Raw genomic sequence first — 17,847 nt, 5'->3', positions numbered from 1 at the left:
TGAGGGACATTGTTGGGGGGGGGGGGGGGGGGCACCCACCACCCCCTCCCTCCCCCTCCCCCCCCCCCCCCCCGCCATGTCACCTCTAGGGCCCATCCATCTCCCCCCCCCCCCCCCCCGTCCCATATGCCATCTATAGGGGACATTGTGGGGGGGGGCACTCGGGGGGGGGGGTCCCATGTCCCCCCCCACCCCCCCCCAGCACCCAGGGGCCAAGGGGTCCGGGGTGGGGGGGGGGGGACGACACACACACCAAGGGGTCCCATCCCCCCCCCCCCCCCCAGTGTCATCTATAGGGGACCCGGGGGGGTCCGCCGGGGGGGGGGCGGGGGTCCGGGGAGGGGGTGGGGGGGGTCCCATCATCCCCCCCCCCCCCCCATGTCGTCTATAGGGTGCCCCGGGGGGGGGGTGGGGGTGTGTGTCCCATCCATTCCCCCCCCCCCAATGTCTATAGGGGACCCGGGGGGGGGGCGGGGGGGGGGGGCGGGGGTCCGGGGAGGGGGTGGGGGGGGTCCCATCATCCCCCCCCCCCCCCCCGTCACCTATAGGGTGCCCGGGGGGAGGGGAGGGGGGGTCCCATCCGTGTGTCCCCCCCCCCCCAGCCCCGTCCCGCCGCTCCTTACCCAGGTCCTCCATGGCCGGGACTGGGCGCGGCCCCCCCTCACCCCCCCCCCCCCGCCCCGCCACCCCCCCCCCCAACCTCCCCTCCCCTCCCCCCCCCCCCCGCCTCCCCCTAAGTGACGTCGTCCCGCGCGCGGGGCCCCTCCGTGCCCATGTATGGAAACGGCCGGACGGCGGGGGGGGGGGAAGGGAGGGAGGGAGGGAGGGAGGGGGGGGCCGGATGTGTGGGGCAGTGGGATATGGGGGCCTGGATGTGTGGGGCCGGGGGATATGGAGGGCCCGGACCCACGGATCCGTGGGGTGTGGAGCCCAGATGTGTGGGGCCGGGGGATATGGAGGGCCCAGACCCACGGATCCATGGGGTGTGGGTCCCGGATGTGTGGGGCCACGGGATATGGGGGAGTCCAGGGGATATGGGGGCCTGGATGTGTGGGGCCGGGGGATATGGAGGGCCCAGACCCACGGATCCGTGGGTGTGGGTCCCGGATGTGTGGAGCCACGGGATATGGGGGTCCTGGACCCACGGATGTGTGGGCTGTGGGTCCTGGATGTGTGGGGCCATGGGATATGGGGGTCCCAGACCCATGGATCCGTGGGGTGTGGGTCCCGGATGTGTGGGGCCATGGGATATGGGGGTCCTGGACCCACGGATGTGTGGGATGTGGGTCCCGGATGTGTGGGGCCACGGGATATGGGGGAGTCCGGGGGATATGGGGGCCTGGACCCATGGATCTGTGGGGCGTGGAGCCCAGATGTGTGGGGCCGGGGGATATGGAGGGCCCAGACCCACGGATCCATGGGGTGTGGGTCCCGGATGTGTAGAGCCACGGGATATGGGGGTCCTGGAACCACGGATGTGTGGGATGTGGGTCCCGGATGTGTGGGGCCTGAGGGTATGGAGGGCCCAGACCCACGGATCTGTGGGATGTGGGTCCCGGATGTGTGGGCCCGAGGGATATGGGGGGGGCCATGGGATATAGGGGTCCCAGACCCATGGATCTGTCGGGTGTGGGTCCCGGATGTGTGGGGCCATGGGATATGGGGGAGTCCGGGGGATATGGAGGGCCCAGACCCACGGATCTGTGGGGTGTGGGGCCCAGATGTGTGGGGCCGGGGGATATGGAGGGCCCAGACCCACGGATCCCTGGGATGTGGGTCCCGGATGTGTGGAGCCATGGGATATGGGGGTCCTGGACCCACGGATCCGTGGGGTGTGGGTCCCAGATGTGTGGGGCCATGGGATATGGGGGTCCTGGACCCACGGATCCATGGGATGTGGGTCCCGGATGTGTGGGGCCACGGGATATGGGGGAGTCCAGGGGATATGGGGGCCTGGATGTGTGGGGCCGGGGGATATGGAGGGCCCGGACCCACAGATCCATGGGATGTGGGGCCCGGATGTGCGGGGGGCCAGGGGATATGGGGGGGGCCACGGGATATGGGGGTCCCAGACCCATGGATCCGTGGGATGTGGGTCCCGGATGTGTGGGGCCATGGGATATGGGGGTCCCGGACCCACGGATGTGTGGGATGTGGGTCCCGGATGTGTGGGGCCATGGGATATGGGGGTCCCGGACCCACGGATCCGTGGGATGTGGGTCCTGGATGTGTGGGGCTGAGGGATATGGAGGGCCTGGACCCATGGATCTGTGGGGTGTGGAGCCCAGATGTGTGGGGCTGGGGGATATGGGGGTCCCCGCCCCATAGATCCATGGGATGCGGGTCCTGGATGTGTGGGGCCACGGGATATGGGGGAGTCCGGGGGATATGGAGGGCCCAGACCCACGGATCCGTGGGGTGTGGAGCCCAGATGTGTGGGGCCGGGGGATATGGAGGGCCCAGACCCACGGATCTGTGGGGCGTGGAGCCCAGATGTGTGGGGCCGGGGGATATGGAGGGCCCAGACCCACGGATCCATGGGATGTGGGTCCCGGATGTGTGGAGCCACGGGATATGGGGGTCCTGGACCCACGGATGTGTGGGATGTGGGTCCTGGATGTGTGGGGCTGGGGGATATGGAGGGCCCAGACCCACGGATCTGTGGGGTGTGGGTCCCGGATGTGTGGGGCCACGGGATATGGGGGAGTCCGGGGCATATGGAGGGCCTGGACCCATGGATCTGTGGGGCGTGGAGCCCAGATGTGTGGGGCCACGGGATATGGGGGAGTCCGGGGGATATGGAGGGCCCGGACCCACGGATCCGTGGGGTGTGGGTCCCGGATGTGTGGGGCTGGGGGATATGGGGGTCCTGGACCCACGGATGTGTGGGATGTGGGTCCCGGATGTGTGGGGCCAGGGGATATGGGGGAGTCCGGGGCATATGGAGGGCCTGGACCCATGGATCTGTGGGGCGTGGAGCCCAGATGTGTGGGGCCGGGGGATATGGAGGGCCCAGACCCATGGATCCGTGGGGTGTGGGTCCCAGATGTGTGGGGCCATGGGATATGGAGGGCCCAGACCCACGGATGTGTGGGATGTGGGTCCTGGATGTGTGGGGCCTGAGGGTATGGAGGGCCCAGACCCACGGATGTGTGGGATGTGGGTCCCGGATGTGTGGGCCCGAGGGATATGGAGGGCCCAGACCCACGGATCTGTGGGATGTGGGGGCCTGGATGTGTGGGGCCGTGGGATATGGGGGGGGCCATGGGATATAGGGGTCCCAGACCCATGGATCTGTCGGGTGTGGGTCCCGGATGTGTGGGGCCATGGGATATGGGGGAGTCCGGGGGATATGGAGGGCCCAGACCCACGGATCTGTGGGGTGTGGGGCCCAGATGTGTGGGGCCGGGGGATATGGAGGGCCCAGACCCACGGATCCCTGGGATGTGGGTCCCGGATGTGTGGAGCCATGGGATATGGGGGTCCTGGACCCACGGATCCATGGGATGTGGGTCCCGGATGTGTGGAGCCACGGGATATGGGGGTCCTGGACCCACGGATGTGTGGGCTGTGGGTCCTGGATGTGTGGGGCCATGGGATATGGGGGTCCCAGACCCACGGATGTGTGGGATGTGGGTCCCGGATGTGTGGGGCCACAGGATATGGGGGAGTCCGGGGGATATGGGGGCCTGGACCCATGGATCTGTGGGGCGTGGAGCCCAGATGTGTGGGGCCGGGGGATATGGAGGGCCCAGACCCACGGATCCATGGGGTGTGGGTCCCGGATGTGTAGAGCCACGGGATATGGGGGTCCTGGACCCACGGATGTGTGGGATGTGGGTCCCGGATGTGTGGAGCCACGGGATATGGGGGTCCTGGACCCACGGATCCGTGGGGTGTGGGTCCCAGATGTGTGGGGCCATGGGATATGGGGGTCCTGGACCCACGGATCCATGGGATGTGGGTCCCGGATGTGTGGGGCCAGGGGATATGGGGGAGTCCAGGGGATATGGGGGCCTGGATGTGTGGGGCCGGGGGATATGGAGGGCCCGGACCCACAGATCCATGGGATGTGGGGCCCAGATGTGCGGGGGGCCAGGGGATATGGGGGGGGCCACGGGATATGGGGGTCCCAGACCCACGGATCCGTGGGGTGTGGGTCCCGGATGTGTGGGGCCATGGGATATGGGGGTCCTGGACCCACGGATGTGTGGGGTGTGGGTCCCGGATGTGTGGGGCCATGGGATATGGGGGAGTCCGGGGGATATGGAGGGCCCAGACCCACGGATCCGTGGGGTGTGGAGCCCAGATGTGTGGGGCCATGGGATATGGGGGGCCTGGACCCACGGATGTGTGGGATGTGGGTCCCGGATGTGTGGGGCCAGGGGATATGGAGGAGTCCGGGGCATATGGAGGGCCTGGACCCATGGATCTGTGGGGCGTGGAGCCCAGATGTGTGGGGCCGGGGGATATGGAGGGCCCAGACCCATGGATCCATGGGATGTGGGTCCCGGATGTGTGGGGCCATGGGATATGGGGGTCCCGGACCCACGGATCCGTGGGGTGTGGGTCCCGGATGTGTGGGGCCATGGGATATGGGGGTCCTGGACCCACGGATGTGTGGGATGTGGGTCCCGGATGTGTGGGGCCATGGGATATGGGGGTCCCGGACCCACGGATCCGTGGGGTGTGGGTCCCGGATGTGTGGGGCCACGGGATATGGGGGAGTCTGGGGGATATGGAGGGCCGGGACCCACGGATCCGTGGGGTGTGGGTCCCGGATGTGTGGGGCCACGGGATATGGGGGTCCTGGACCCACGGATGTGTGGGATGTGGGTCCCAGATGCGTGGGGCCGGGGGATATGGGGGTCCCAGACCCATGGATCCATGGGATGTGGGTCCCGGATGTGTGGGGCCAGGGGATATGGGGGAGTCCGGGGCACATGGAGGGCCTGGACCCATGGATCTGTGGGGTGTGGAGCCCAGATGTGTGGGGCTGGGGGATATGGGGGTCCCCGCCCCATAGATCCATGGGATGCGGGTCCCGGATGTGTGGGGCTGTGGGATGTGGGGCCCAGATGCGTGGAGCCGGGGGATATGGGGGGTCCCGGACCCATAGATCCGTGGGATATAGGGCGGGGGGGGCCGTGGGATATGTGGGTCCCGGATGTGTGGGGCCGGGGGATATGGGGCGGGGGGAGTGGGTCCCAGTCCGCGGGATATGTGGGTCCCAGCCCCCCATCTTCTCCCCACGCCGGAGCCGTTTCACCTCCTTTATTACCGCGCGTCGCCCCCGTGACAATCGACGCCCCCAAAACCCCGTGAAACCGCCCCAAAACCACCCCCCCCCACCCCCCCCCCGTGCCCCGCCCCACACCGTGGGGATGCCCCATAACCTGGGGGGCGGGGGGGGGGTGTGTGTGTGCCCCAAAACTGGGACTTTCTCCCCCAAAATCGATGCCGCCACCTTCACGTGCCACCGCCCTGGGGGGGAGGGGGTGTGTGCCTCGAGGTCAACTTGGGGGTCCCCGACGTCAACTTATGGGTCCCAGAGGTCAACTTGGGGGTCCCCGAGGTCAACTTGGGGGTCCCAGAGGCCAACTTGGGGGTCTCCGAGGTCCCCATGGAGGTCCCCGAGGTCCATCATCATCGAGATGGTCCTCAAGGCCTAGAGGAGCCCCCCCCGAGGCCGCCGTGGGGCTGTCCCTTGACCCCCAAGTCCTCCTCGTCCTCACCTGGGGGGATCCCCAACCCCATAGAGACGTCCCCCCGCCCCATAGAAGGGGGTCCCCGCCCCACAGAAGGAGCCCCCAAGGTCCATCATCATCGAGAAGGTCCTCAAGGCCTAGAGGAGCCCCCCCCGAGGCCGCCGTGGGGCCGTCCCTTGACCCCCAAGTCCTCCTCGTCCTCACCCGGGGGGATCCCCAACCCCATAGAGACGTCCCCCCGCCCCATAGAAGGGAGTCCCCGCCCCACAGAAGGAGCCCCCAAGGTCCATCATCATCGAGAAGGTCCTCAAGGCCTAGAGGAGCCCCCCCCGAGGCCGCCGTGGGGCTGTCCCTTGACCCCCAAGTCCTCCTCGTCTTCACCCGGGGGGATCCCCAACCCCATAGAGACGTCCCCCCGCCCCATAGAAGGGGCCCCCGCCCCATAGAAGGGGTCCCCCAGAAGGTCCCCAAGGTCCTTCAAGCCCTTGGCGGAGGTCCCTGAAGGTGTCATCCCCCCCCACGAGTGTCCCCAAGAGGTCCCCGACCTCCACGTCCTCCTCATCGTCACCCGAGGGGTCCCCAAAGGTGTCCCCAAGGTCCTGCTGGGGGTCCCCAAGGTCCTGGAGATGTCCCCGACCTCCACGTCATCATCTAAGGGGTCCCCGACGCCCATCGGTTGTCCCCGAAGGTGTCCCCAAGGTCCTGCTGGGGGTCCCCGACCTCCATGTCCACGTCATCGTCACCTACGGGGTCCCCCAAGGGTGTCCCCAAGGTCTTGGAGAGGTCCCCGACCTCCACGTCCTCATCTAAGGGGTCCCCAAAGGTGTCCCCAAGGTCCTGGAGAGGTCCCCGACCTCCACGTCCCCATCAAAGGGGTCCCCAACGCCCATCGGTTGTCCCCAAAGGTGTCCCCAAAGGTCCTGCTGGGGGTCCCCGACCTCCACGTCCACCTCATCGTCACCTACGGGGTCCCCCAAGAGCCAGAGGGGTCCCCCCGAGGGTGTCCCCAAGGTCCTGGAGAAGGCCCTTGACCTCCAAGTCCTCCTCATCGTCACCTAAGGTGTCCCCAACACCCGTCCGTGGTCCCCAACGGCGTCCCCAAGGTCTTAGAGAGGTCCCTCGACCTCCATGGCCACCTCCTCGTCACCCAGGGGGTCCCCACCCCCCGCAGCCGGGTCCCCAAAGGTCCTTGTCCCCTCGTCCGGGCCTTCCTGGAGGTCCCCGAGGTCCTCGTAAGGGACCCCCAAGTCACCCTCGGGGTCCCCGAGGTCCTCCTGGATGTCCCTGAGGTCCCCCTGGACGTCCCCGAGGTTCTCCTGGATGTCCCCAAGGTCCCCCTGGATGTCCCTGAGGTCCTCCTGGACGTTCCCAAGGTCCCCCTGGACATCCCCAAGGTCCTCCTGGATGTCCCCAAGGTCCCCCTGGACGTCCCTGAGGTCCCCAAGGTCCCCCTGGACATCCCCAAGGTCCTCCTGGATGTCCCCAAGGTCCCCCTGGATGTCCCTGAGGTCCTCCTGGACGTTCCCAAGGTCCCCGAGGTCCCCCTGGACGTCCCTGAGGTCCCCAAGGTCCCCCTGGACGTCCCCAAGGTCCTCCTGGCTGTCCCCGAGGTCCCCCTGGACGTCCCCGAGGTCCTCCTGGACGTTCCCAAGGTCCCCAAGGTCCCCCTGGACATCCTCGAGGTCCTCCCAGATGTCCTCAAGGTCCTCCTGGATGTCCCCGAGATCCTCCCCAAGGTCCCCGTCGGCACCTGGGGGGGGTCCCAGCAAGGGGTCGCCCCCGCCCCACCCTTCCCCCATGTCGAGGTGGGGCTGAAAGCCCCGAGGAGCCACGGCGGCCATCAAAGCCCGGGCCAAACGAGGGGGACAGCGAGTCAAGCGGGCCGCCTTCGTCAACCTGGGGGCAACCTCTTGGGGCGACCCTTCCAAAAGAGCCCGGGCGGCTCGTTTGGCCAGGGGGACGCTAGCCCAGCGTTCGGCCAAAGCCCAGAGGCCGACGGGGGAGGAAGAAGAGGAAGCCGAGGAGGTGGCCACCGCGGCGGCCACCACCTCCTCGAAACCTTCCACCAGGTAACGTCGGGCCAAAGCCACGGCGGGGCCGGCCAAGGCCGGGGACAAAGGAGGGGACAGGAGGGGACAGGAGTCGCCGGGTGGCCCCCGGCAACCGTGGACGAAGTGGAGGAGGAGGAGGAGGGGGCGGGGGGGGGCGCAGCCCAAAGCCACGGCCGGTTGCCGGGCTTCGGCAAAGGCCCCGCCCAACATGGCGGCCAAGACGGGGGAACCGAGGGTCAAGGCGGCCCGGGCCACCGGCAAAGCCGGGGAGGAGCCGTCGGGGAGGAGGAGGAGGTCATGGGGGGCGCGGGTGTAGGGACACGGAGGGGACGCTCGGGGACGAGGGTTGGAGGACACCGGAGGTGGGTCGGAGGAGGTTGGGGACACTTGGGGACATGGAGACGGTTGGGGACGAGGGTTGGAGGAGGTTGGGGACACCTGGGGACAAGGGTTGGAGGACATCAGAGATGGGTCGGAGGAGGTTGGGGACACTTGGGGACAAGGAGACGGTTGGGGACAAGGGTTGGAGGACACCAGGGATGGGTCGGAGGAGGTTGGGGACACTTGGGGACAAGGAGACGGTTGGGGACGAGGGTTGGAGGACACCAGGGATGGGTCGGAGGAGGTTGGGGACACTTGGGGACAAGGAGACGGTTGGGGACGAGGGTTGGAGGAGGTTGGGGACACCTGGGGACAAGGAGATGGTGGGGGATGAGGGTTGGAGGAGGTTGGGGACACTTGGGGACAAGGGCTGGAGATTGGGGACACTTGGGGACAAGGAGATGGTTGGGGACGAGGGTTGGAGGAGGTTGGGGACACTTGGGGACAAGGGCTGGAGGTTGGGGACACTTGGGGACATGGAGATGGTTGGGGACGAGGGTTGGAGGACACCAGGGATGGGTCGGAGGAGGTTGGGGACACTTGGGGACATGGAGACGGTTGGGGACGAGGGTTGGAGGAGGTTGGGGACACCTGGGGACAAGGGTTGGAGGACATCAGAGATGGGTTGGAGGAGGTTGGGGACACTTGGGGACATGGAGACGGTTGGGGACGAGGGTTGGAGGACATCAGAGATGGGTTGGAGGAGGTTGGGGACACTTGGGGACAAGGAGATGGTTGGGGACGAGGGTTGGAGGACATCAGAGATGGGTTGGAGGAGGTTGGGGACACTTGGGGACAAGGAGATGGTTGGGGACAAGGGTTCGAGGAGGTTGGGGATACTTGGGGACAAGGGTTGGAGAACACTGGAGATGGGTCGGAGGGGGTTGGGGACACTTGGGGACAAGGAGACAGTTGGGGACAAGGGTTGGAGGACATCAGAGATGGGTTGGAGGAGGTTGGGGACACTTGGGGACAAGGGTTTGAGGTTGGGGACTCATGGGGACAAGGGTTGGAGGTTGGGGACACTTGGGGACAAGGGTTGGAGCACATCAGAGATGGGTTGGAGAAGGTTGGGGACACTTGGGGACATGGAGACAGTTGGGGACGAGGGTTGGAGGACACAAGGGATGGGTCGGAGGAGATTGGGGACACTTGGGGACAAGGGTTGGAGATTGGGGACACCTGGGGACAAGGGTTGGAGGACACCGGAGATGGGTCAGAGGAGGTTGGGGACACTTGGGGACAAGGAGATGGTGGGGGACGAGGGTTGGAGAAGGTTGGGGACACTTGAGGACATGGAGACGGTTGGGGACGAGGGCTGGAGGAGGTTGGGGACACTTGGGGACAAGGGCTGGAGGTTGGGGACACTTGGGGACAAGGGTTGGAGGACACGGGGGACGGGCTGGAGGAGGTTGGGGACACTTGGGGACAAGGAGACGGTTGGGGACAAGGGTTGGAGGACACCAGGGATGGGTTGGAGAAGGTTGGGGACACTTGGGGACAAGGAGATGGTTGGGGACGAGGGTTGGAGAAGGTTGGGGACACTTGAGGACAAGGGTTGGAGGTTGGGGACACCTGGGGACAAGGGCTGGACGACACCGGAGATGGGTTGGAGGTTGGGGACACTTGGGGACGGGGGTCAGAGGAGGTTGGGGACACTTGGGGACATGGAGACAGTTGGGGACGAGGGTTGGAGGACACCAGGGATGGGTCGGAGGAGGTTGGGGACACTTGGGGACAAGGAGACACTTGGGGACAAGGGTTGGAGGAGGTTGGGGACACTTGGGGACAAGGGTTGGAGGACACGGGGGACGGGCTGGAGGAGGTTGGGGACACTTGGGGACAAGGAGACGGTTGGGGACAAGGGTTGGAGGACACCAGGGATGGGTTGGAGAAGGTTGGGGACACTTGGGGACAAGGGTTGGAGGTTGGGGACACTTGGGGACAAGGGTCAGAGGAGGTTGGGGACACTTGGGGACAAGGGTCGGAGGACGCGGGGGAGGGGCTGGAGGAGGTTGGGGCCACTCGGGGACGTTTGGGGGCTCTCGGGGACACTGGGGGACACTGGGGGGGTCGGGGACGTTTGGCCGGACGCGGGGACGCGGGGGGAGGGGGGGGCGGGGACGCCGGGGGACAAGGGGACAGAGGGGACAGGAGGGGGGGAGGGGAGAGGGGGAGGGGGGAGAGGGGACACGCCCGTCCCCGAGCGTCGTCGACGTCCCCAAACCCGGTGGCGCGTCCCCAAGGGTCACCCCGGGCGGGCCCGGGCGCGTCACCGAGGTCCCGGTGGCCGTGGGAGGTGGCCCCACCCCCCCGTCCCCCGGTGTCCCCAAGGGCGGTGGCAGCGGTGGCGGCGCGTCCCCAAGGCTGCCGGAGGTCACCCTTCCCCCCAAGGTCGTCACCGTTGTCCCCGGGGTTGTCACCGCGTCCCCAAGGGTCCTGGGCGTCACCGGGCACCTGCGGGTGGCACCCGTGTCCCCAAGGGGTCTCTGATGTCCCCCCCAAGGGGTCCCCGGTGTCCCCAACGACCCCCATGTCCCCAACGTCTCCCTGTCCCCAACGTCCCCAATGATCCCCATGTCCCCAAGGGGTCCCCCATGTCCCCAACGATCCCAATGTCCCCAATGTCCCCCATGTCCCCAACGTCCCCAACGATCCCCATGTCCCTGATGTCCCCAACGTCTCCATGTCCCCCATGTCCCCAACATCCCCCATGTCCCCAAGGGGTCCCCAACGTCCCCCACGTCCCCAACGTCTCCATGTCCCCAATGTCCCCCATGTCCTCAATGTCCCCGATGTCCCCAACGTCCCCCATGATCCCCATGTCCCTGATGTCCCCAACGTCTCCATGTCCCCGATGTCCCCCATGTCCCCAACGTCCCCCATGTCCCCAACGTCCCCCACGTCCCCGACGTCCCCAACGTCCCCCATGATCCCCATGTCCCTGATGTCCCCAACATCCCTGATGTCCCCAACGTCCCCCACGTCCCCGATGTCCCCCACGTCCCCAACATCTCCCATGTCCCCAACATCCCCAATGATCCCCATGTCCCTGATGTCCCCAACGTCCCCCACGTCCCCAACGTCTCCATGTCCCCAATGTCCCCCATGTCCCCAACGTCTCCATGTCCCCCATGTCCCCCATGTCCCCAACATCCCCCATGTCCCCAAGGGGTCCCCAACGTCCCCCATGTCCCCAACGTCCCCCACGTCCCCAACGTCCCCCATGCCCCCGATGTCCCCCATGCCCCCGATGTCCCCAATGTCTCCATGTCCCCAACGTCCCCCATGTCCCCAACGTCCACAATGTCCCCAACGTCCCCCACGTCCCCAATGTCCCTGATGTCCCCAACATCCCTGATGTCCCCAACGTCCCCCATGTCCCTGATGTCCCCAACGTCCCCCACGTCCCCAATGTCCCCAACGACCCCCATGTCCCCAACGTCCCCCACGTCCCCAATGTCCCCAACGACCCCCATGTCCCTGATGTCCCCAACGTCCCCCACGTCCCCAACGTCCCCCACGTCCCTGATGTCCCCAACGTCCCCCACGTCCCCAATGTCCCCAACATCCCCCATGTCCCCAACGTCCCCCATGTCCCCAACGTCCACAATGTCCCCAACGTCCCCCACATCCCCAATGTCCCTGATGTCCCCAACATCCCTGATGTCCCCAACGTCCCCCATGTCCCTGATGTCCCCAACGTCCCCCATGTCCCCACCGTCCCCCATGTGTCCCCCGGGGGCCGTACCCGCAGTTCCCGGGGGGGGCCGGGCGCCTCCTCGCCGTCCCCAGCGCGTCCCCGCAGGAGGCCGATGGCGTCGGCGGCGTAGAGGGCGAAGGCCGGGGGGGGCTCGTAGGGGGAGGCGGCGGCGGGTCCCCGGGCCACCGCCGAGAGCAGCAGGGCCACCGCGCCCCCCCCCCACAGCAGCCCCCGCGCCGGGGACGTCGGCCTGCGGAGGGCAAGGACACGGGCGTCACGCCAAGGCCGTGGGTCGCGTCAAGGTGACGCCACCGCCGTGGGTCACGGCAAGGCCATGGGTCACGCCAAGGTGACAACACCACCGTGGGTCACACCAATGACATGGGTCACGCCAAGGCCGTGGGTCACGCCAATGACTTGAGTCACGCCAAGGACATGGCTCACGCCAAGGACGTGGGTCACGACAATGTGACACAACTGCCATGGGTCATGCCAAGGATGTGGGTCACACAAAGGTGACGCCACTGCCGTGGGTCACGCCAATGACTTGAGTCACACCAAGGACATGGGTCACACCAAAGCCGTGGGTCACGCCAAGGCCATGGGTCACGCCAAGGTGATGCCACCACCACGGGTCACGCCAAGGCCATGGGTCACGCCAAGGTGACGACGACACCGTGGGTGACGCCCATGACTTGAGTCACGCCAATGACATGGGTCATGCCAAGGTGGTACCACCAACACGGATCACGCCAAGGACGTGGGTCACGCCAAGGTGGCGCCATCAACACGGGTCACGCCAAGGACGTGGGTCACACCAATGTGACACAACTGCCATGGGTCATGCCAAGGATGTGGGTCACACCAAGGTGATGGGTCATGCCAAGGATGTGGGTCACACCAAGGTGACGCCACCGCCATGGGTCACACCAAGGCCGTGCGTCACGCCAAGGCCATGGGTCACGCCAAGGTGATGCCACCACCACGGGTCATGCCAAGGCCGTGGGTCACACCAATGACTTGAGTCAGACCAAGGCCATGGCTCACGCCAAGGTGACGACGACACCGTGGGTCACGCCAATGACTTGAGTCACGCCAAGGACGTGGGTCACGCCAAGGTGGCGCCATCAACACGGGTCACACCAAGGACGTGGGTCACACCAATGTGACACAACTGCCATGGGTCACACCAAGGCCGTGGGTCACGCCAAGGTGGCGCCATCAACACGGGTCACGCCAAGGCCGTGGGTCACACCAAAGTGATGCCACCAACATGGGTCATGCCAAGGATGTGGGTCACGCCAAGGTGATTCCACCAACACAGGTCACGCCAATGACTTGAGTCACGCCAATGACATGGGTCATGCCAAGGTGACGCCACTGCCGTGGGTCACACCAATGACTCAAGTCACACCAAGGTCGTGGGTCACGCCAAGGTGACGATGACACTGTGGGTCACGCCAATGACTGGGGTCACACCAAGGCCATGGGTCACGCCAAGGTGATGCCACCACCATGGGTCATGCCAAGGCCGTGGGTCACACCAATGACTTGGGTCACACCAAGGCCACGGGTCACGCCAAGGTGATGACAACACCGTGGGTCACGCCAATGACTTGAGTCACGCCAAGGACATGGGTCATGCCAAGGCCGTGGGTCACGCCAAGGTGGTGCCATCAACATGGGTCACACCAAGGACGTGGGTCACACCAAGGTGACACAACTGCCATGGGTCACACCAAGGCCGTGGGTCACGCCAAGGCCATGGGTCACGCCAAGGTGATGCTACCGCCATGGGTCACGCCACCGCCATGGGTCACGCCAAGGATGTGGGTCACACCAATGACTTGAGTCACACCAAGGCCGTGGGTCACGCCAAGGTGACGACGACACCGTGCGTCACGCCAATGACTTGACTCACGCCAATAACACGGGTCATGCCAAGGACATGGGTCACGCCAAGGTGATGCCACCACCATGGGTCACACCAAGGCCGTGGGTCACGCCAATGACTTGAGTCAGACCAAGGCCATGGGTCACGCCAAGGTGACGACGACACCGTGGGTCACGCCAATGACTTGAGTCACGCCAAGGACGTGGGTCACGCCAAGGTGGCGCCATCAACACGGGTCACGCCAAGGCCGTGGGTCACACCAAAGTGATGCCACCAACACGGGTCATGCCAAGGATGTGGATCACGCCAAGGTGATGCCACCAACACAGGTCACGCCAATGACTTGAGTCACGCCAATGACATGGGTCATGCCAAGGTGACGCCACTGCCGTGGGTCACACCAATGACTCAAGTCACACCAAGGTCGTGGGTCACGCCAAGGTGACGACGACACTGTGGGTCACGCCAATGACTAGGGTCACACCAAGGCCATGGGTCACGCCAAGGTGATGCCACCACCACAGGTCACGCCAAGGCCGTGGGTCACACCAATGACTTGAGTCATGCCAAGGCCGTGGGTCACGCCAAGGTTGATGCCACCACCATGGGTCATGCCAAGGCCGTGGGTCACACCAATGACTTGGGTCACACCAAGGCCACGGGTCACGCCAAGGTGATGACAACACCGTGGGTCACGCCAATGACTTGAGTCACGCCAAGGCCATGGGTCATGCCAAGGCCGTGGGTCACGCCAAGGTGGTGCCATCAACATGGGTCACACCAAGGACGTGGGTCACACCAAGGTGACACAACTGCCATGGGTCATGCCAAGGATGTGGGTCACACCAAGGTGATGCCACCGCCATGGGTCACACCAAGGCCGTGGGTCACGCCAAGGTGGCACCACCAACACGGGTAATGCCGATGACTTGAGTCACGCCAAGGACATGGGTCACGCCAAGGTGACGCCATCAACACGGGTCACGCCAAGGCTGTGGGTCACACCAAGGTGACGCCACCAACACAGGTCACGCCAATGACTTGAGTCACGCCAATGACATGGGTCATGCCAAGGTGACGCCGCTGCCGTGGGTCACACCGATGACTCAAGTCACACCAAGGCCGTGGGTCACGCCAAGGTGATGCCACCAACATGGGTCACACCAAGGATGTGGGTCACGCCAATGTGACACAACTGCCATGGGTCATGCCAAGGACGTGGGTCACACCAAGGTGACGCCACCGCCATGGGTCACACCAAGGCCGTGGGTCACGCCAAGGCCATGGGTCACGCCAAGGTGATGCTACCGCCATGGGTCACGCCAAGGATGTGGGTCACACCAATGACTTGAGTCACACCAAGGCCATGGGTCACGCCAAGGTGACGACGACACCGTGGGTCACGCCAATGACTTGAGTCACGCCAATGACATGGGTCACACCAAGGTGGTGCCACCAACACGGGTCATGCCAAGGACGTGGGTCACACCAAGGTGACGCCACCGCCATGGGTCACACCAAGGCCATGGGTCACGCCAAGGCCGTGGGTCACGCCAAGGCCGTGGGTCACGCCACCAACACAGGTCACGCCAAGGACGTGCGTCACGCCAAGGTGATGCTACCGCCATGGGTCACGCCAAGGATGTGGGTCATGCCAAGGTGGCGCCACCAACACAGGTCACATCAATGACATGGGTCACGCCAAGGTGACGGCGCCGCCATGGGTCACGCCAATGACTTGAGTCATGCCAAGGACATGGGTCATGCCAACGACGTGGGTCACGCCAACGTGACGCCAACACTGTGGGTCGTGGCCTATGGGGCATCTATGGGGGCTCTATGGGGCTCTACGCTGCGTCTATGGGATTCTATGGGGTGTCTATGGGGCACTATGGGGTGCTACGGGGCTCTACGGGGTGTCTATGGGGCACTATGGGGTGTCTATGGGGTCTCTATGGGGCAGTACCTGGCAAGCAGGGCCAGGGCGGTGTGTCAATGGGGGTGTCTATGGGGTGCTATGTGGTCTCTATGGGTCGCTATGGGGCGCCATGGGTGCCTATAGGTCGCTATGAGTCTCTATGGGGCTCTACGGGACGCCTATGGGGTCTCTATGGGGCGCTATAGGGTCTCTATGGGGCCTCTGTGGGGCGGTACCTGGCGAGCAGGGGCAGGGCGGTGTGTTGATGGGGGTCTATGGGGTTTCTATGGGTCGCTATGGGTCTCTATGGGTCACTATGGGTCGTCTATGGGGCATCTACAGGGCACTATGGGTTCTACGCGGGCATCTATGGGGTCTCTATGGGGCGGTACCCGGCGAGCAGGGGCAGGGCGGTGTGTCGATGTGGGTCTATGGGGTGCTATGGGTCTCTATGGGTCTCTATGGGGTGTCTATGGGGTGTCTATGGGGTGTCTATGGGGTGTCTATGGGGCGGTACCTGGCGAGCAGGGCCAGGGCAGTGTGTCGATGGGGGTCTATGGGGTGTCTATGGGGTGCTATGGGTCTCTATGGGTCTCTATGGGGCGCTATGGGGTGTCTATGGGGCGGTACCTGGCGAGCAGGGGCAGGGTGGTGTGTCAATGGGGGTCTATGGGGTGTCTATGGGGCGCTAGGGTCTCTATGGGGTGTCTATGGGGCGCTATGGGGGAGCGCCTATGGGGCGGCATCTATGGGGCACTATGGGGCGGTACCTGGCGAGCAGGGCCAGGGCGGTGTGTCGATGGGGGTCTATGGGGTGTCTATGGGGTGCTATGGGGCGCTATGGGGTGTCTATGGGGCGCTATGGGGGAGTGTCTATGGGGCGCTATGGGTCTCTATGGGGTGGTACCTGGCGAGCAGGGGCAGGGCGGTGTGTCGATGGGGGTCTATGGGGTGTCTATGGGTCGCTATGGGTCGCTATGGGGTGCTATGAGGGAGTGTCTATGGGACGCTATGGGTCGCTATGGGTCTCTATGGGGCGCTATGGGGCAGTGTCTATGGGGCGCTATGGGGCAGTACCTGGCGAGCAGGGGCAGGGCGGTGGCGCAGGCCAGGCGGGCGGGGGGGCTGCCGCAGCGCAGCATGTGGGTCACCAGCCCCACGCCGAAGGGGGTCGCTGCCGCCGCCCCCAGGTTACGCAGGAGGCTCTCGCCTGGGGGGGGGGGGGGGAGACACGGGGACTTATTGGGGGGGGGGGCAAAAACCATCCCCCCGGGACCCACAGAAACCCCCCCGAAGACCCCTAAAGGCCCCCCAGGGACCCCCCAAAACCCCCCCAAGACCCCCAAAACCCTCTCAACCCCCCCCAGGACCCCCAAAGCCCCCCAGGACACCCCAAAACCCCCCCAAGAGCCCCCAAATCCCCCTCACCCCCCCCCCAGGACCCCCAAAACCCCCCCAGGACCCCCAAATCCCCCTCAACCCCTCCCTCCAAGACCCCCGAAATCCCCCTCAAAACCCCCCCCCCGGACCCCCCAAAACCCCCCCAAGACCCCCCAAATCCCCCTCACCCCCCCCCCCAGGACCCACAAAACCCCCCCAGGACCCACAAATCCCCCTCAACCCCCCCCTCCAAGACCCCCCAAATCCCCCTCAACCCCCCCCTCAGGACCCCCAAATCCCCCCCAAGACCCCCCAAATCCCCCTCAAACCCCCCCCCCAGGACCCCCAAATCCCCCTCAACCCCCCCAGGACCCCCCAAAGTCCCCCAGTACCCCCCACATCCCCCTCAAACCCCCCCAGGACCCCCAAATCCCCCCCAAGACCCCCCAAACCCCCCCCCCAGGACCCCCTCAACCCCACCCCCCCACCCCCGGGACCCCCCAAATCCCCCTCAACCCCCCTCCAGGACACCCAAAGCAACCCCCCCCCCAAATCCTCCCCCCCCAAACCCTCTCAACCCCCCCCTCCAAGATCCCCGAAATCCCCCTCAAACCCCCCCCAGGACCCCCCAAAGTCCCTCCAAGACCCCCTCAACCCCCCCCCCCCCCCCGGGTCCCCCCAAATCCCCCTCAAACCCCCCCCCCAGGACCCCCAAAACCCCCCCAGGACCCCCAAATCCCCCTCAACCCCCCCAGGACCCCCCAAAGTCCCCTCAGTACCCCCCACATCCCCCTCAAACCCCCCCAGGACCC

The 17,847-nt window shown here is 65.8% G+C and overlaps 1 protein-coding gene across 1 annotated transcript; it reads right to left on the bottom strand.

The window, feature by feature from the left end:
- Positions 1-5,259: 5,259 nt before the first annotated feature.
- Positions 5,260-16,865, bottom strand: LOC141737431 (uncharacterized; the record flags this gene model as incomplete). Its single annotated transcript, XM_074572124.1, has 4 exons — positions 5,260-8,896; positions 9,095-10,597; positions 11,892-12,093; positions 16,733-16,865. Coding segments are annotated over 4 exons (3,920 nt in total), but the record flags the coding sequence as incomplete, so codon positions are not given.
- Between the last annotated feature and the right edge of the window lie 982 nt (positions 16,866-17,847).

Source organism: Larus michahellis, unplaced genomic scaffold, assembly GCF_964199755.1.
Source record: "Larus michahellis unplaced genomic scaffold, bLarMic1.1 SCAFFOLD_568, whole genome shotgun sequence".
Classification (NCBI taxonomy): domain Eukaryota; kingdom Metazoa; phylum Chordata; class Aves; order Charadriiformes; family Laridae; genus Larus; species Larus michahellis.
Note: the sequence above shows the minus strand (reverse complement) of the source record. Positions and strands in the feature narration are given on the sequence as shown.